Source organism: Hippopotamus amphibius, chromosome 10 (assembly GCF_030028045.1).
Source record: "Hippopotamus amphibius kiboko isolate mHipAmp2 chromosome 10, mHipAmp2.hap2, whole genome shotgun sequence".
Taxonomy (NCBI): Eukaryota; Metazoa; Chordata; class Mammalia; order Artiodactyla; family Hippopotamidae; genus Hippopotamus; species Hippopotamus amphibius.
In genome coordinates, this window is record NC_080195.1 from 7,066,627 (window position 1) to 7,087,338 (window position 20,712).

The 20,712-nt window shown below is 41.2% G+C and overlaps 1 protein-coding gene across 2 annotated transcripts; it reads right to left on the minus strand.

The window, feature by feature from the left end:
• Positions 1-9,916: 9,916 nt before the first annotated feature.
• AGA (aspartylglucosaminidase) lies at positions 9,917-19,980 on the minus strand. 2 transcript variants are annotated; one of them, XM_057697623.1, is made up of 9 exons: positions 19,755-19,980; positions 17,744-17,897; positions 16,309-16,421; positions 15,299-15,411; positions 13,976-14,090; positions 13,289-13,364; positions 12,373-12,480; positions 11,544-11,677; positions 9,917-10,159 (listed from the first exon to the last, which is right to left on the minus strand). In XM_057697623.1, exons 1-9 carry the CDS (start codon positions 19,939-19,941, stop codon positions 10,059-10,061), a joined length of 1,101 nt encoding a protein of 366 aa, XP_057553606.1. In that variant the 5' UTR covers positions 19,942-19,980; the 3' UTR covers positions 9,917-10,058. The 2 variants fall into 2 exon arrangements, with proteins under 2 accessions (XP_057553606.1, XP_057553607.1); XM_057697624.1 differs by lacking the exon at positions 12,373-12,480.
• Between the last annotated feature and the right edge of the window lie 732 nt (positions 19,981-20,712).

The window sequence follows — 20,712 nt, forward strand, 5'->3', positions numbered from 1 at the left end:
TTTATGAACAGCACACGTATTAAGAGACCTAAGTTGACAGATGTGAAAAAGGCTCAGACAAGTCAAGGAATTTCTCCAATGGTACAATGTGGTGGCAGAAAAAGAATTCCAATTTAGGGCTATCAAATTCCAGTGTCGTGTTGATTCTGATTCATGAGGCTGACGCCTCTGCGAGGACACTTGGCATCCTCTGGCTCGGTGCTGCTAAATTCCAAATTCGTATGAGTCATTGGAGGGTCTTGTGAAAATACGAATTCTGAATCAGTAGGTCTGGGGTGGGGCCTGAGAGCCTGCTTTTTAAAAAGCTTCCAGATCCTGCTGATGGTGTTGGTTTGGGGACTGAGAGTAGCCAGTCTCCAGTTTACCATCTCGGGTTCTGTTGTGGAAACCTACCCTTCAGAAATGAAGACCCTAAGGACCCAGGGCTGAGTGTGAGCCAGTGTCAATGCCAGAGGGTGGTTTGGGAGGAAGTCCCCTCCTGTTCTCCAGCAGCCCTCAAAGGAGGGCCACATAAAAATGTGTGCTTGCTGTGCAAACTCAGTTACCAGAAGGGCCTGAGCCTCTGTTCTCCATTGGATTGCTGTCCCTCCTTCTAAGTGGGATTCTGGAGTCGTCTCTGCTAGGGACCTTTGTGTTCTGACGCCTGCTGAGGCTCTTTCCAGGGTAGCTCAAGTGTAACCTCTCAAATTTGCCAACTAAAGAATGTCACTCACCATCGGGCTCGACAAGGGTTGAGTCATTTGCCACGGCAGCTGCTGGCCTTTAACACACCTTGAAAGGAGCTCAGGGCGGAGGTCAGGAGTGAAGTGAAGCCTCTGTGCTCTGGGAAAGCTGGTGGATCAGGCCTTCAGCAAGTTAGATATTTTTAGGAGAACTAATTTGCAAACCTGGATTCTTGCATCTTCCCATACTTAGAAAAGCACTAAAACCATAACTAAGATATCCATTCGCCATGGCTAGCAGCAACATTCCACCAAGACAGATGCTGGGTTGCAAGTAACCCCTTGGCCCAAATCACATATACACTGACCTCCCGGCCGCAGAGCTACCTGAGAGCTCTCTCCCGGGCTGCTGTCGTCAGTAAGACCATGAGTAAACGCACAGCCTCCACGTTGCGTGGTGTTTTGTTTTTCCGTTTTGTTTTGATTTTTTTTTTGTATTTTTGTGGGTTTCTTTTTTTGTTTTGTTGTTGTTGTTGTTGTTTTGTTTAAGTCGACAAAGGGTAATGCACAAACAAGTCATGGAAAGAAGCCATTACAGTTCTTCTACAACAGGGATCAGAAGCTCAAATGTCCGTGGCCAGGCAAGTAGTGGAAATGTCTCAGCCGGCCTGGCAGAGTGCCAACACACGTGATCGCGTGTGTGCATCAAAGAAGGCAGCCCAAACACAGCTCCCAGGGAGGACAAGGAAGGAGGCAGGACTGGGGTGACACGGAATCTGTAAAGGCCTCCACCAACCCCACGGAGACCTCTGAAGCTGGGATCACCCTGGCAGAGTGGGTTGGACTCCAAGCCAAACAGTTAGACATTCATATTAATTCAGAAATGCTAGTTCGGGCGAAACTCTGCTACAACTAGTTAGGATCTCACTACACAACCCTGTATGCATCTTCTTTCAGTGACTGTTTCCTCTGAGAACACTGAGGATCCTGCAGGGATGGCATGGGGTGGGGGATCTCCATGCCGTTGTGGGTGATCGGATAACTATGTGTTACTGAGCTTCCTGCTTTTCATACCCGTGGTGATATCAGGGACCTCCTTTCCCTCCATGTGGTAAGTCTGACATAGAAGCTCTAATTGACTGGTGTAATTTGGCTTCAAAATGCTCCACTGAATAGGGGATTATCTTGTTGGCAATAGACTGTTGGAGAATCTTATTGAATGATATCAACTAGTGGTTCTTTTCAAATACCAACATCTGGTTGAATGAGGCAACTGGGTGAGCTACATCCACCGAAATGTTTTTATAAAATGAACCAAATCTAGGGGAAGAGGTAGGTATTATCGTGTTTTTGCATATTTTAACTGTCAAGGGTATTCAAACAAATTGTCTTACAAGATGCATATAGTTTTTGAAAATATTACGCTATGTATAATATTTCTTACTAAATGTCCTTAGGTTCTATAGCCACAACTCAAAATATGGATTTGTCCTCTGTGTCTCAGAGTATCAGAATCATGGATTCAATGCATTTATTCCCCATATCTGTAATTTTGTGTACAAGTTAAATTTTTAGAAGCCTTGTGTTTTGGACTGAATGTTTGTCTCCCTGCTACTTCCAAATTCACGTATTGAAATCTAGTTCCCAATTTGGTGATAATAGGAGGTAAGACTTCTGGAAGATGATTGGGATTAGATGAGGTATAAAGGTGAAGCCCTTCTAAGAGTGAGATGCCCTTATAAGAGTTGTCTGTCTGCCAGGTGAGGACACAACAAGAGGAACGTCACCTGCAAACCAGGAAGAGGCCCTCACCATATACCCAACCTGCCAGCATCCTCACCTTGGACTTCCAGCCTCCAGAACAGTGAGAAATAAATATTTGTTGTTTAAGCCACCCATTCTTTCTAGCAGCCCAAACTAAGACACCTGGTAATTTAGCAAGAACATGGGGGTATTGAACAAAGTGTATTTTGTTAAAGCATATAGACCCTTGAGGTTACCATTTACATATGATCTGGTTTCTTTAGAATTATATGAATATATCTGAGGTTATTGAGCATCATGTCTGATCTAGGAGTTGAGAACCTTACAGACTACTATTGTTGAAGAAGGAAAAAAAAGTTAAATACCAGCCTCTTGAAGAATAGGATTAACTGTAGTGGTTGCAGCCTTGGTGGGATAACCTGACTGACAGAGGCGAGTGCCACGCTCTTGACACTAACTAGTTATTTAGGCTTCTCTCTAAGTTATGAGTCACCACTCTCCCAGTCTCAGCTTACGCAGCAACAAAATACAGAGTGAAACTCAGGGATCTCAAATGTGTATTTCATTTCCGAAACTCTGATCCCATGAACCATGTTTTATATTAATAAAGTAAATTTTAACAATCTTTGATATATTATCATATATGTATGTGTGTATATATATGTGTGTGAATATATATGTATGTAAATTTTTTAAAATTCTAGAAGAAAGGCTATGCTTCTTCTCTGATTAGTAAAGTTTAGACGAGGAAGATTTTGCTTATACCTCCCATTGCAGTTAAATCATTATAGGGATATACTTTCTTTCTTGTTTACCTGTAAATATTTCTGCCTTTATTTCGCATTTCATTTCCTGATTTTCCACTTGGTAAGATGAAAATATTAATCTCCCTATCCTTTATGTGATCTTTCTTCCCATTTCCATCTCCTACCTTCTCCTACCGTTATGCATGTCTACAAGTATACAGTTACATTCCGGTCTTTAACCAGATTAAGTTTTGTGTTGGATTCCAATACTTGACATGATGATTTCAACCCTAACATTAGCTTCTCAGCTCTGCCCACAAGTTCATTCAAGGGGTGTGTGTGTGTGTGTGTGTGTGTGTGTGTGTGTGTGTGTGTGTGTGTGTGTGTTTGTTGTGGAAGAGCTAAAGCATAAACAATGATTCTAATAGTTGAAAATCGCTAACAGTGCTTACCTTATTCTATCGATATAGTTATGTGGGAATTCAGTGAAATGGGAAGTAGAGGTGCTGCTTAAGGCATTTGGGCACTGACTGTGCGTTCAGTCATATCTCTGACCACCTTCAGAGATATGGCATTTCTTCCTAAATGGTAATGTAAATCCTGACTATAAAAGGGCTTCAGCAGAGAACAAAATTAAGCTTTTCACATGAGACACAGTCTCACTTTGTGTGGACAGTGTCGCTGGCAGCTGCCTGCCTGGCTCAGGAATGGAAGGAAGTGGCAGCGGTCACCCACTTGAGGTCAACTTCTACATCCTTGGCAAGGTCAGCAAGAACTTGGAGTGTACAAAGTGTACAGCCTCTTTGTTCACCTACCCACAGCCTATCTGAAGGCTCCAATTACTATTATTTGTAGAGCCAAGAAATATTTTCTATGTATTATGATACTCTCAGGTATTTTTTCTCCTGAAGTTTTTTTCTTCTTCTTAATTCCCTCCTTTCCTTCCTTCCTTCCTCCCTCCCTCCCTCCTTCCTCCCCTCCCTCTTTCTCTTCCATCCTTCTTTCTTCTCCCCCTGCTTCTCTATTTCTCTCTTCTTTCACTTTCTCTTCTTTTCCTCCCCTCCTCCTCTCTAGCTTTTTATCTCACTTTTTCTAATCAACTTTATTCTAGCCTCATTTTTTTTTTTCCAAGTGCAGTCAGCATGCCAGGCCTACTGCACAACTCCCATCACTAAACTCTCAAATTGGAAACCATTGTTTCCTTGGACCCACATCTCCTCCCTCCCAAATGTTATGCTCACTCTGCTGGAGTATACCCTGAAGTAATTTCTTAAGACAGGATGGGTGGAAAGTAAAATGTCTGAATCTTACATGTTTATACAGATCTTTATTTTAGCCCTTACTCTTGCTTGATAATTGTTTGTTGATCATTTTGATTTTTCCTGAAGAAAAAGGAAAGTGTTGATTGTGTCATCGTTTTCCAGCATCTAGTGAGGAAAGGTCTGGCGCTAGTCTGATTCTCATTTCCTATATGTCAACATTGTAACTTCTGTTTGGGAGCTTTTAGAAACTTATCCAACAGTTTAGAAATTTCACCATGTCTGAACATGTGTCTTTTTTATTTCTCTCTGAAGCAAAATCAGTGAACAGTTTAAACTATGGGAAATGTATCTCTATTTATATTGACAAATTCATTTGCCCTGGTTTATTTTTTTTTAATCTTCTTTTTTGTTGAAGATTTTCTTTCCTCTACCTTGCTTCTTTTTCATACTCTCCTGTTCTTGTTTGAAGGTTATTATATTTTTTAAAATCTCATTGAAAATACTTCTTGCACTTTCTCTTTTGCTACTGTCGTGTGTCCACAAGTCATTTCTATTTCCTCCTGCTTCATTCTGGGGTGTGTGACTCCTCCTACATTAAGAAAATGGCTTTCATTTTGTAGACGTCTTCCAACTATCCAGTCATCCTAGATTACCATCTAATATTTAAGAATAGGTAACTGTCAGAAAGTGCACTCTGTTCTCCATGAACATGGGCAGGGCGTGGCAATTGGCAGTCCTTATTTTAGGAGGAGACAGCTAGGAGCTGCCGGTCTTGACTGCTGCATGCAGAGTGGCTCATTTGGGAAAAGGAACTCTTTGAGCTGGCTTCCCTGGCTCCTTCTCCGAGTTTATCCAAAGTGTGCAACCTCTGTGTGTGTGTGTGTGGGGGGGGGTATGTGTGCAGAGAGTAGGGGGGATTCCTATATATATTTTCTTGTTTTTAACTCTATATTTCAGTAGTTTCCTGTATGATTACTGAAATCTGAACTCTTAATCTTCCCAGAGCTGTATGAGCAGATCTTCTTCCGCAGTTCTGTGTATAACCTGCTTTACTCTATCTTTTTTAACATCTCTGTTCTTCATCTTCCAATTTTTTTGAAAGTCTTCCACCAATCCCCTTGCATTCCCTTTAATATTGTGGGGTTATTTTATTTTTCTCCTTCTTTTTTAAAATAATTTTAGAGCAGTAGAGGGAGAGGAAATAAGCACTTGTTTATTGTCTTGACCCGTAAGCTCCCCAAAAAGTATTATTTTACCTTAAGAGGGTTGCGGGAAGCCATTCTTTGAGTAACAGACAGTGATTAAGAAATAAATTAATCACCTGCAAGCAATGTTTCACACATAACTAAGTAGGCTCAGGAACACAGTTCATTGATGTTCCTTCTGCCTTGGGTTTTTTTCCTTGCAGGGAAGATTCAGTAGGAAAAGGAAGGAGAGTGTGAAGGTGTGTATAAACCCACCATTGCTGTCCCAGGCTGACAATAACAGGCACAAGTAGTTGCGTACTTGTGCATGGTGTTCCAGCAGCAGTACTGAGTGAATGCAGCGAGTCAGAGGCCAAGGGGCTCAATGCGATGCACATGGTGGCTAGTAAAATATGTGATGTATCAGGTACAGTTGCTCAAACGTTATTTAAAGTCTGATTTCTTGCTTCAGTCTAGATAATAGCAATGATATTAGCCACCATTTACTGAGCACCTTCTGTGTGGGACACTGTTCTAAATACTTTAGACAGGTCTCCCACAACAATCTGGTAAAGTAGGCGCTATTATGGTTGTCATTCCCATTTTATAGGAGAAAAAACTCAGGCACAAAGAAGACAAGTTAATTGCTCAAGGGCATAGAACTAGTAAGTGATGGAACCAGGGTCGGAGTTAAGTTCCACAGTTTCTATAAGACGGTGGGGGGGGGGGGGGGGGTGTGTGTGTGTGTGTGTGTGTGTGTGTGTGTGTGTGTGTGTGTGTGTGTGTGTGTGTGTGTGTGAGATATATGCTACAATATCTCAAAACACTCTTAGCCAATGGTATGCTGGTAAACTGTCTTTCTAGGAGGAAAACAACCCCTAATTAGTAATGTTTGCTGACATATGTGGTATAAATTCTCCCACCATGGCTGATTTCAAGACTAACGATTTAACCGTTGGCTCCCTGGTGAAATGGTCCCCAACACTGTTTTAGCATCATTAGAAATCAGTCAAGTGAGCTTGCATTGCTTTTATTCTGAACTCTTTGGTTTAATTTTCAATCAGCCTTTATTACAATAAACAGAAGAAGAGAGGAAGACAGTTGACATTGGTTTTAGGAATGGAAATAAGTGTTTTGACATTTATGGTGTTTAAGGATTTTGCACAAGTTAGAGAGAAAGAGAGAGATTGCTGGCAATTGGAAGGGACTTTATTTTTCCACATCTACTCTAATACCTGATTTTCTCATAATATTGTATGTCACCATCCACATTCTAGAAACCAAATTTTAATTAAAGAGACTACATGAGCAACCACATCTAATACACAGCTTAGGAAGGTCACAGGTTTAAATCAGTTGACCAATTCTTTAGTGCACTGTCCGTGCATCAGAACGAAATGGCTTCCTGTCCCTTTGACTCAGAAGCAAATAGGTTGATGATGGCAGCTTTAAGTTTCCCCATTATATCCATTTTGAATGTGGCAGTGATTTTATCCTTCAAATGGCTATGCTTTTCCAAATACAGAAATACGGCACTTCTTTATTGGCTGACCCTGGGTTGTGTAAGAAAAGATTCATCATATAGCACGTATGGGGCACAAACAATTTGCAGATGAACAATTTCTGTAGACCTTGTTATCTCATCTTTTTAACTTCCTAAGACAGGGTTGAGTATATATTAACACATAAACAGCATAATACTCAAGAAAACAAGCAAAAATTTTAAATATGCCTTTTTAGAAGCTTTTTTTAAAGGTCTAAGAATTAAAAAAAAAAATGACCAGTAAAGTGACATAAATAGGTCTTAATCTATTTTCATAATTAGCATCCAACTAAGATGTATATATTTGTCATGGTTTTTATTCAAGTGAAGTAAACCATTAAGATACTGAGTTCATTTATGTCCTTAGTTCCAAATTCAATCACCAAGCATCAGATGTGATAACACTTTAAAAAGAAGTTCAGCAATGAAACACTATGGGCTTTAAGTGTATATTATAGTCTGTGTTTGATATCTCAGTTAAAAATGCATTATGTTTTGCAAATCAAAACTACAATGAGGTATCACTTCGCACCGGCAGAATGGGCATCATCAGAAAATCCACAAACAGTAAATGCTGGAGAGGGTGTGGAGAAAAGGGAACACTCTTGCACTGTTGGTGGGAATGTAAATTGATATAGCCACTATGGAGAACAGTATGGAGATTCTTTTAAAAACTGAAAATGAAACTATTGTATGACCCAGCAGTCCCACTACGGGGCATATACCCAGAGAACACCATAATTCAAAAAGACATGTGCACCCCAATGTTCATTGCAGCACTATTTACAGCACTATTTACAATAGCCAGGACATGGAAGCAACCTAAATGTTCATCAACAGATGAACTGATAAAGAAGATATGGTACATATATACAATGGAATATTACTCAGCTGTAAAAAAGCAATGAAACAGGGACATTTGTAGAGACGTGGATGAACATAGAGACTGTCATACAGAGTGAAGTGAGTCAGAAAGAGAAAAACAAATACTGTATATTAACACATATGCAGAATATAGAAACATGGTACAAATCAACCAGTTTGCAAGGCAGAAATAGAGACACAGATGTAGAGAACAAACATATAGACACCAAATGGGGAAAGCGGGGAGGGTTGGGGGGGAATGAATTGGGAGATTGGGATACCAAATTGTACACTCTAAATATATGCAGTTTATTGTATGTTAACTGCATCTCAATAAAAGTTCTAAAAAAAATTTAAAAAATTTTTTTAAAAAGCATTATGTTTATCATTTGCTTTTTGAAACCAAAAGGGATCATTTGAGAGCTGGTATCAGAAGTAGACCCTTTTGTTTTGTTTGTGTGTATATAGTGTACATGTATACATCTAACCACTTCAGGTCAGAATTCTGCAAGAGTAAACCAGGATCAGCTAAACGTCTAATCTGCTGGGGGAGCGACAGGCCATGAAGACTCTCAGATTCATTTTTTTGGTGGTACCTGGCTGCCTAACATATTAACGGATGGCACACACACACAAAACAGGCATTTCATCTTGATATAAATATACTCCAAGTTTAAACCTGGCTTCTTTTCCCTGTTCCAAGGCCCAATATCGGAATTCAGCAAGTCAACGGACCTCATGGGAACCCCCAGCGAGATTTTCCCTTCTGCTCTGTGTGAGGCTGTGGGATTATTTCCTTATTAGCTTCCAGGCTGCCATGAGCAGCTGCTGAGTCTAGCTTTCAAGTTCGCCTTTGTGAAGACTGACTGGGTGGGACAGAGCGATGAGCATTTGGGAAGCAGCACCCCAGACAGTGACGATACAGGGCAGGGTCTGAGAACAGGTGACCTACGGGCATCCTCAAAACTACAGCTTCCTAGCCCTAACTTACAAACAACATTAAATATCAAGATGAATATAGAAAAAAAACAGAGCAGATCTACTAAAGGTGGGGGACAATATTGTACATACAGTTTTACTAATGACTCCTGATGCAAAAGGTAATGAAGGCAGAGATGATACCGAGAAAGCACACGCACAGTTCTGTACAGCTGTCGGCAGACGGCTGACCAAGCGCTCAGGAAAACAAGGCAGAGGAGAGTTACTGACTCATTGCTCATTGCAATCACCAGCCTCTGCATAAGAGATTACTAAGACCACAGTAGAGATCAAATTCCCTAAATCATTTTCAGAAGAAATTATCAATACTAAATATTTGTGGCTAAAAGGTCAGAGATTTTTTTTTTTTTTTTTTTGGTGGCTAAAAAAACTTTCACACATTGAGTGCTCCATCAGAGGAAAAAGCCCAAGAAAATCAACACAGGTGCTCATCAGAAGATCGTCCACATTTTCTAATGCGTGCCAAGCAAAAAGCACCTTTGTTATTAACAGCATTCTTTCCCCTTCAAGCTAGGAGGGAGCATTATGTAAAACCGGTTATCAGTGATAAGAGACACAGGACTCTAAGGAACTGAGGTTCAGTCGGGACTAATCATGCTGTGACTCACTGGTACTTTTTTCTTTGGGTCTAAAAATCTTGGATCCTCTAATTATTTTAAGTATCTGAATGTAGGTTGTTTCTTGTGGCTTTACTAAATCACTATGGAAATAAATCCCCAAAGTAGCAATTTCTTGAAACACTGAGCAGAAATCCAAATATCACTTAAAACTTAAACATATAAAAAAGACATACACACACACACACACACACACATATTCATTTTCAGGGGATATACAAAGCTTAAATAAAAACAGATAATAATAAGAAATTTTCAGATATCAAAAGTGAAAATGCTGTTCAGCATAAAATTTATTTTTGTGCTTCTTTTACACACAGAATTTAGACTACATGAGGCACATACGATGACAGTGAGTAGTCTCTGCAGCTTCTGTTTCTTTCTTCTTTAAATATAGATGCTGACAGGAAAGATGGATTAGACGCAGTCTACTTTTTCCTCAGTTGGCTCACTTTTTAGAGGATTATAAACCATGAAATGAAACTGAGTAAATGTTGAAAGTTTATTGCAAGCAGCACCTGGGGCCAAGAGAGAAAGTTGTTTGGCTAAATATAGAATGCACATATTTACAACCGATACAGACATCACTTCCCCACCTGGATGCTGGCTGCTGTGTACCTGCTGTCCAGTCAGGCCACACAGAAGTACGCTGTATGTCCACCTTAGTGCTGATTAGCTGACAGAGCATGAGAGGAGAGAAAGGTAGTGGGAAAGCCATCTCTTTGAACCTCATTGTGGTCATTGCTACTAGTATTTTAATGTTTCCATATCCTTTTCGTAGCAGAAGAAAATTTTCAGGCACATGCTAACAACTGTATTTCCCTAGTCACTAGACCATTTCCTTCATCCATCCATAATCCTCCCGTCCCCAGGCCCCCTGTTTTTTCTACTCTTCTGTGCCAGTAAAAAATGAGGAGGCTCATTTGTCAAGATGCTCTCTGTCAGACAATAGTGATTTCTTCCCCTGCTCAAACACCTGGAGGGAACCCTTCTAATGCCATTACTTTAAATATACGGAGCTGGTCAATTTTAAATTCATCTACAATTATATAATATCATTCTTACAACCTGTTAAATCCAACTTTGAGCCTTCTAAGGTTTATTTCCTAAGAAGGAATCAATGAAACGAACTTATTTTAGACATAAAGCCTACCCCTCCCCACCATAACTTATATTAACTTTTGTATTTTAGTACTTAAAAAAGAGTAAGGAATTCCTCAAACAAGTTTTTCAAATACCAAACTGTGGGAAGTGAGCGATCAAAGCACCATAATAAGCAGTCTAACCTAATAAGCTGTATTGATCAGTAGGCTGTCTATCTTCCCCATCTGAAATCTCACTAATGAGGGGCGGTGGTGGTTGATCTCGAAATGCTTTGAAAACTGTGACAGGCTCACATGGAAAGTAAATGAGGCAAAGGACATGCCTCAGATACAGTGCAAAAATAATTCTGCTACAGCCTTTAGTTTACTAATTAGTAATACATTTTGTACCTGGGAGCCCCGAGATCTAAATGACTGAGACCTTTAAATAATCAACAGAAAAGAAGTGGGGAAGATCACTTATCCCTACCTACTTCTAATGAATACAGGCATTTGACTAGATTAGCCCATCTCAGCATGCACTTGAACTGAAGCTAAACTTTCCTTAGGACAGATGTCAAGGGTAAGAGCTAAAAGCCAAAAACTGGAGTCTAATCACTGCCAGTTGACAGAGGAGGGTTTCAGGTATACTTTTAACACTTTGGGGGTCTTGACATATCAACAATGAACATCTATCCAGCACCTACTCAATAACATCCTGTTTCTATTGCAGAGGATTAAAATACCCAGCGATACTAAAGGCTCTGTCCTCATCAACATCTGCAGGTTCATAAAAATACGAATTTCAAATAGAACCTACCGTAACTCCCAGTCACATTGGCACATATCAGAGCCCCAAAGAAGTTGGGAAAATACTTCTGGATTCTTGAAATCACTTTCTGGCACGCGGTGGTTGGGTCTTCTCCTCTTCTCATATACTCTACGGCTTGGTAGCTGATTGAAACGGGCAAATCTTTAGTATCACAGAATAAACTAACTAAAAATCTGGTTACTTGAGGTTAGACATCTAAAACCATCAAAATTGTCACATTGGATAGAATGCAGTGCACTGTAAATGAATGGAAGTCTGTAATTCCTGTGAAAGCACCAACAGGAAAGGAAGCAAACCTTGATACCATGTCTATCTTTTCAACTAAGCCACCCACTCGTTTCAGATAAGGACTATTATTTTTGGCTTTGGCTGAACAACTGTTACTTAGTAAAAACAGCCTGAAGTCACAGAGGTTACATTTAAATAAGAAATGGGGCTACTATCAATGGGGGAAAGTCCTAGGCAAGCGCAAAACATCTAGTTGTAAGGATTATTGCTCAGTAATTAACTGCAGGCAGTTTCGCACTTTCTAGTTTTACCATCAATTATCACGGGTGCCTTGCCCAGTGGCCTTACATAAATTATTTAAACAGATCCTAAGTATTCTCATCTGTGAAGCAGAGTGAGCAATATTATTCTATCTCAGAAGACGACGATTCCTTCATTTGAATGATTAGGACTGTCAAAATGATAGTGTAAAGAGTGGCAAGCAGCGTGTCGGAGAAGCTCTCATACGTGTAAATTCCGATCACGCGGCACAGATAATTACTTTTCTAACGTCTAAGATCTCTGAAGCCACACATGCAGGAGGACGCACCTTGGGAGGAAGCGCATGAGTACGTCACCGTCCCCGGTGGCTGCTGCGGCCCCCGCTGTGTGGTCGGCATAGGCCCCAGATCCAGGTATGGGCGAGTCTCCTATCCGACTTTGGGAGGGCACAGCGTGGTCATTCGGGACAGGAAGTCAAGGGCAGAAAGTTCTTTTAGGAGACATTTCTCTACTTAGTCACTGGCTATCGTTTCAGGTAAGTTCTTCCTCAGAATGCTGACGATAGAGACTTCCCTTAGGTTTCCAGAACCTGCATTCACGCCCTGAGAACGCGCCCGTCCTGCGCAGCAGGACGGCGCAGGTTCCCGGCGGCTCTTCCACCACCTCCATCCTTTATCATGTCGCTTCTGGACTATCTCAGCAGGGCCCAACTGCTCTTCCTCAGCTACAATCTATTCCTGCTTTCTAGCTTGCGTGCCAACATTTTACCAAGACTTTTCCTTGTAATAAACCTTTCATGCTTTTCTACTACTTTGAAATAAAACCCAGAAATCCTTAAAGACCCCCTGAAATCTGGCTCTGGTCTTCCTCCCCGATGCCCAGAAGACGTGCGGTTTTGTTTCCGGCCATCCGGAGCCCTGAACCTGCGCGGGTGCTACTCTGCGTCTGCCAGTGCCTTGGCCTGGATGTCCCCTGTGCCTCGCTCAGGCTCAGGGTCAACTCCCAACCCCTCTCTCCAGGCGATGACCCCAGCTTAATCTGATCACACCACCAACCCTGGACCCTGTAGCCCTGGCTGAGATCCTCTCGCCGTTGTACTGAGCAGCTACTATTTTCTTTTCTTTCACCGTATCAGCTGTAAGGGTAGGGCTGTGCTTTGCATCTCGCATCCCCCATAGCACCTAGGACATATGAGTTGATACTCAATACATATTTTTGAGATCAGTTCTTTTAGAAACACTAACCCAGGTATTTTGAATTTTATACCATTTGTAGATGTACCAGCAGCAATATGTCCCATCTTATGGATGACAACCATGCCTAGAAATTAAAAAAATGTGTATCATTGTAGGTATCAACTCTAAAGTATACCTCAAATACAATCAAATAATTGAGCAGTTGGTAATATAAATATCTTCTTCCATTAATTTTAGGTAGAATACAATATGCATCTTGGGAATACCAGTGGCATAATTTGTGTTTTTTAATGACCTGGTTTCACAGCATCATTTTGTAGACATCCTGTATCCTCACTTCAAATTGCTCACTTCTCAAAGCATTTTCAAAGGTAATGCCAGAGAATCACAGCTGTAGACTAATGGAAATTTTCAGCATTACAGGAAGTGATGGGAAAGAGCATTTGAATGTGGCAAACATAAAATTATTAACAAACGAAATAGCAAACAAAGATTTAAAAATTCCCAAGTGAATAATCGTTAGATTTATGTATAAGGTAATTTACCAAAATGTATACAGATGATACGAAAAGAATGTGTGTTTATGTGTATATGTATACATATGTATTTTTTTCTTAATTGACAGTCAAAATCACCTTCTAGTACATGAATAAGGATAAAGAAATTAAGAATTATAGGAAGGCAATTAAAAATGGCTGAACTTTAACCATGAAAACTGTATAAAAGGCAAATTACCAATAGTATCATGACCATAACTATCTCCTGCTTCTTTGTAGGTGGAACCATCTTGCTTTAAGATACCAGGTGGTTTGTAGGGTCCACAGTATTTTGAAGCATCTGGTATAACGTTCTGTAAACAAGATTTAAGTTTTACTTTTTAGAAAGGGTGGATTTTAGAAATCAGCAAGGAGTTATGTACAAGCGGTAAACATTAGCAAGAAATCAAAAGGACACCTGGTAACTGAAAGATTAGAATTAAAAGCCAAGGTTTAGCTACGTCTTATGTGGACAGATGGATATAATTTTACTAAATACCTAGTCTAGTCTCAGAACCACATAATATGGACTAGACATCTATATTATCTGGAAAAGATCCCCAGGTCTTCTACGTATATGCGAAAAACTCTCAGCACAATGGCAAATATAAATGAAGATTTTTAGATTAGATTTTTTTAGTTTTCTCAAAGAAATCAGGTACAAAACATGACTTAAATTTTAGAATTTGTTCCCTCACCAAAGAAGAGTGATTCTGAGATTTAAAGCAAAATCTTTTAAACCATCAATTTTTCACAGCTAGGTGCATGTGGACATATCCTAAGCTGTCCTCTCAGATGCTTTTATGAATCTTAAAGGCTCAGGGAAATAATCCAGATTCCTAAATTCAGGCTGTGGGTACGGATTAGTATTAAAGCAAGAAACCTACGGCTCATGTCTTACTCATTCGTGTACCAGGTGCCTCCCATGACCTGGCTTCATGCAGTGGCCTCTTTCAAGTGACTCCCTGGTTACTCAAAGGTAACTAGGATTTGGCGAAGAAACAGATAAAAGACTAAGACACTCCACAGAAGGATGCTGGATGACAAAGACAAACAGGTTTAGGCTGAAAGTCCCAGTGACGTAAAGATAAATTCTCTTCCTGGTAACATACTAGACACCTAATAGTATAAATCCTCAAGTTAAATAAGGGCAAGATACGGGGTATACATTACACAGATAAAATACGGCAAATATTTTAGACTAACGGTTTCCAAACGTTGTTTTTTTTAATACATGGAATCTTTTATTACAAGTTCTGAGTGAGGCAGCCCCTTTCCCAGAACAGAACCTTCACAGTTTGAAACCACTGCCGGGGCCAGGAGGTCCCCACTCGGGACGTGGATGGGATGCGGCTGCGGAGCTTTTGAGAACATCCGTGCCCAGAGTTGGTGTCAATCGTTGGTTCTAAAGTGCAATCAGGGTGCTAACTAGCACTGTAGGCAACAGAGGGATGACCCAGAGCAGAAGGGATTTCACTTAATATTTTCAAATAACTCACTTTCAAAAATCATGCACACGTACCCTCCAGTAATTGGGCTGGCAATTCCGAGCAAGCCAATCTGAATGAAGAGCCCGAGAAGCATCGGTAGATAAATCCTCATTGGTAAACCCCATACTTTCGGCAAACTTGGTGGCTGGAGATGGGGAAGAAAAAATGGAAATGAGTTAAGTATTGTCTTTTGAACAAAATGTATGCACAGGAAGTGCTGTGGGTCAGCTGTCTCGTACGTGGAGCACAGCCATCCCGGAGTATTCAGACGTGAAGAGTGCAACGTGCATCAGTTTCTAGATCTCAACTTCCCTACATCCCTCCTGACACCGATCTGCTGCGACCCTTGGCGGGTGTGTGATGACATCTCTCCTTTCCCACCTCCCCTCCAGAATCTCCCTTCTTCTGCTTTACAAAAGGAAAGGGACACCTCGGAACAACAGTAACTCTTAAGACTCTAACTGGGGTGCGATGCCCAGCGTGTAAAACAATGTTGAGACACCAAAGGGAGGGGTGGATTCTATAAAAGAGTAACAGCTCCTGAGTTTGTGGGGAAGTTTTCCATTCTATACCTCAGCAAGATTGAAGAATGCCTCCTGGAGTTGTTGGCTGACACATTGTTAAAAATGACTTTGGATTACAGATCATGGTATGATTTTTGGCATATACTTTGGAAGGTGTTCAGGCAAGTGCCATTGGTACAGCAGAGCTCCTTCTGTTTCCATCTTATGTTATCTTAGGTCTCTTGGGTCTTACACCCATAAAAATGTAGTACAAGGAGAGAAAGAATGCTGAATACTGTTTCCCTCTTGCAATTACTCATTTATTGATAATAAACTGATTTTTTTAAATCCTATTTTAAAAATGAAGAAATACGATTTAGAAGTTAAGTAACTTATCTAAAGTTAAATACATATTAAGTAAAACAGCTTGAATTTGAACTTAGCTCTGCTTTTATGCACTATTTTATACTGAGTCCTTTTTTCACAGTGAAGGCTGTAGACAAAAGACTACATAAAAATTGAGCACAGTTAAAATATACCTGCCTCTCCTGCTAACAGTGTGTGTGTCGTATGTTCCAGTACTTTTCGTGCCACACCAATGGCATTTTTAATTCGTCTAAGATCTCCTACTGCTCCTACATTCATGGTAGTGCTGCAAGAAAAAAGTGCAGTAAGATTTATTATGGTATTTTTATAGGTTCACAGATTTTTAAGAAATTGCTTTACTTCAAACTATAGTGTTTTGTAGGATAAACTCCACCATCTTAACATAGAAGTGACAGCACATGCATGAAGTTCATGTAAATTCCCACATTCAGACATATTAAGGAACAGAGAATCAATCATATACTCCTAAAGCACTGAAACTCTCATTTTCCCATAGCTCGTTTTAAATATGGCTTTTGAAAGGGGTTTTAAGGCTTCAGGTCAGATAAACCACAGCATTTGTGGTTGGCAGATAAATGATGGTTTACCAGCTCAGAGACATATTTTTGTACCTTGGGGTTCTCCCTCTTCTAAGAGACTACCTACCTCCATGTGCTATTTCTACTATGATTACGATTTTCTTTCTTTTTTCAAAAAATGTTTCTATTGAGGTATAGTTAATTTACAATGTTGTGTTAGTTTCAGGTGTATAGCAAAGTGATTTAGTTCTATATATGTATATATATAGATCTATATTCTTTTTCAGATTCTTTTCCATTACAAGTTATTACAAGATACTGAGTATAGTTCCCTGTGCTATTCAGTAGGTCCTTGTATACCTATTTTATATACAGTAATATGTATATGTTAATCCCAACCTCCTAATTTATCCCTCTTGTATCTTCCCCCCCACCCCCGTAACCATGTTTGTTTTCTATGTCTATGAGTCTATTTCTGTGTCGTAAATAAGTTCATTTGTATCATTTTTTTTAGATTTCACAAATAAGCAATATTATACGATACATATATATTTTTTCTGTCTGATTTACTTCACTTACTATGATAATCTCTAGGTCCGTCCATGTTGCTGCAAATGGCATGATTTTCTTTTGAGAGGGAAACGTCTCGTGTTTGGAAAGGCCAAGTATAATACGCTAGGGGTTTTGACTGCATCAAAACTTATAAATTGTGGGGGGAGGGATAAACTGGGAGATTGGCATTGACATATAACCAGTACTATATATAAAATAGATAACTAATCAGAACCTGCTGTTTATAGCACAGGGAACTCTGCTCAGTACTCTGTGATGACCTATATGGGAAAAGAATCTAAAACAGAGTGGATGTATGTATAACTGATTCACCTTGCTGTACACCTGAAACTAACACAATGTTGTAAATCAACTATACTCCAATAAAAAATTTTTTAAAAAGAAAAAAAAATATATTTGTTCATCTTGCTGCCGGTAGAAGCCTAATCAACTATAAATGTAACTCAACCTGCAGCGGAGGTGCAGAGAGAACTAAGGCTCTGCAGGGTGTTCCTACCCGTCCATGATCATGGCGTCCAGGGTGGTCTCTCCGGATTCGTCGGGGCTGCCGCCGAAGCCCACGGTGCCGTCACACTGCTCCCGCTCGCACGCCGCACAGCCGCTCTCCACCGCGTCCAGCGCAGAGCCTCCAGATAGTAACGTCCTCCACGCTGGGAATCAAAGCCCAACAGAGCTTGTGCAGGGGCTGATTTTTTTTTTTTCAGTGCCAAAGGCAACAAACCAAAAATGCCTTGAAAACTCCAATTTTAAAAATTATTTGCACATTTGCTCCACGTTAAACTGAAATTTTCATCAATCAAGTGCTACAAAGAAGTCAGTGATACACACAAAATTATAGAACACAACTTTCTACCTTGAAAAATTCAAAGACTTTGGCTATTGATGCAAAGTGAAGGTTTTTAAACTTATTAATACCTATTTCTACTGTCTGTGAGAAAAGAAATAAGTATTCTCTCCTTCAGTTTTAAAAGTTACAATTGAAGCTACTAAAAGGGAGGTTGAAAATTCATGAAATCATAGCCTCATAAATTTCTTCCACATCATCAGATTATTAAAAATATACCTAAGTAATGTTTTTATTGAGGTAACATCTATCGCAGCAAATCTCCATAACAATACTATAATAGCAAATAACTACAACGTGGGCTCACATGGATTAATTCATTTAGTCTTTTGTGTACTGTACAATTAGCATCCTCATTTTAAATAGGAAAGAGACCCAGAGAGGTTAAGTTATTTGCTCAAGGTCACACAGCTAGCAGGTAGCGGAGCCAGGATTCAAAGGTAGCCATTTTGACTCCAGTGGCCAGGCTTTCAACACTAAACTATGTTCTCCAGAGCCCCACACATGGAAAAGGGGAGACAAAAAAAGAAAAAGAAAAAAGGTCTTCGGTAGTCAATTTCATTAATAAAAATAGAATTCCTTGACGGGTTGGTGCTACTATTTGTAAATAATTTAAGTATTATTACTGAAAGAACAGGCTTGAAAGTATATTTAGAGAAGTCTCGTCCCCCCCCCCCCACCCCGGCAACATGCAACATACAGAGAATTGTCTCCTGCCTGGGGCCCTGAACTTTCTTTTGTCTCATTGTTGCTGGGAATTTCTCACAGCCTGTTTTCGCATTTCCTTTAAATCATATGCACTGCCTATAACATACAAACTTAACTCCATCAAATTCTAAAGCCATTCAGCCTCCGAAAATTGTATTAGCAGCCTCAAACAGGGGAGAAGAGGTCTGAAACTCCTCCTGGGTTAGTACGTCTTGAAATGAACGAAACAAATACAATAAGAAAATGACAAGGTAATGGTATGTACACGATGATATCAAAGCGCAGGAGACAGGCACCTGACTCAGATTGGGCCTAAGGGAAATAACTCAGGAAAGGCTTCCTTAGAAGAGGTTATAGTTTAGTAGTTTGCAACCCTGGCTGCAAACCAACGTCACTTAGGCAGCTTTAAAACAAAAACAAAACCAGATGCTTTGGTTGCAGCAGTGAAATGAAAATCTCAGGAGGTGGGGTCCAGGCATGGGTATTTTTGAGAAGCTCTGAGGATGCTTATAACCTATAAGCAAGATCGGAACTCCGCATTCCAGGTGACAAATACAGCATGTCAGCCTGTAGCGACAAAAAATGTAAAAAGAGGATGCTTTGTTTGGGAATTCAGTCGTTTGCAAAGCTTAGGAAAAGAGTATCAGGGAGATGCGAGGGATGAGAAAGGGGAAGTGGAGAGGCAGGCCGGAGACACGACCCCTGAGAAGACCGAAGTTCCCGCAAACGCCGGCGCTGCAGCCCCCGCAGGAGTCTGAGCCGCAAGGCCCTAACTGCCCAGGGCGGCAGCAGGCGGCACACGCAGCGACTCCAAACGCCGAGGGCCTGCAGGGCAGCCGCGGCGGGGAGGCCAGTCCAGCGCCAGGGACGCCGCGACGCCGGGGGCGCAGGCAAGGCTGGAGGGGAGGAGGCCGCCCCACCCGCGAGCTCCGGCGGCGCAGCCCCGGCCCCGCACCTGCTACGGTTGCGTTTCTGAAAGGCCACGTGTTGAGGATCAGGGGCAGAGAGCCGGCGCCGCGCCCCGGGGCTGGGCCGAGCAGCAGCAGCAGCAGAAGGCAGAGGCTCGCCGCCCGCGCCATGGCTAAGCGCCGAGAAGAACGCGCCCCAGAAGGGTCACGGCCGCCACCAAAGGTCACAGCCATCTGGGCCGCCGCACAAGCGCGGCCCGCGAACCCGGAAGTCGTGATCCCGCGGCCCCGCCCCGCCGGCTCAGCCAGGCCCCGCCGGCCCCGCTCGCTCCCGTGGGGCGCGGGCAGGGCTCCTCAACTCTCGCGAGACTTGGCCTCCTGGGGCCCGCGGGAGGTTTACATGTACCCCCACGTGCTGTGGCTCAGTGCTGCTGTCCTTCGTAGGGCTACGTAGATTTTTTTTATTTTTTCTTTAATATGCAACCGAAAATAAGTATGAAATTACTCGGCCTTGGCTTACACGACCCTGGGAACTTTTAATTTGCTTCTAACATTGTTAGCCTCCTATTAAAAGTTGAAGTTGGTAATAGTGGAAAGTTGCTGTATAACAAATGGAAATCAACTCAATGATGGGTGATGCTTTAGAGGGCCAGGACAGGGAGGGTGGAAGGGAGTTGGGGGAGGGAGGGGATATGGGGATATAAGTATAAATACAGCTGATTCACTTTGGGGTACCTCAAAAGCTGGTTTAAAAGTGTAAAGCAATTATATTCCAATAAAGAGCTTTAAAAAAAAGACTCTTGGAAGAGCTGGATGACATAGTCAATAATATGCTTTTACTGTGGAAAATAAAAACCCCCAGTCCTTCAGAAAAATAGTCTGGATTTTTATGAACTTTAAAATTACAGGACTTCTCTGTGGTACAGTGGTTAAGAATCCACCTGCCAATGCAGGGGACACAGGTTTGATCCCTGGGCTGGGAAGATACCACATGCAGAGGAGCAA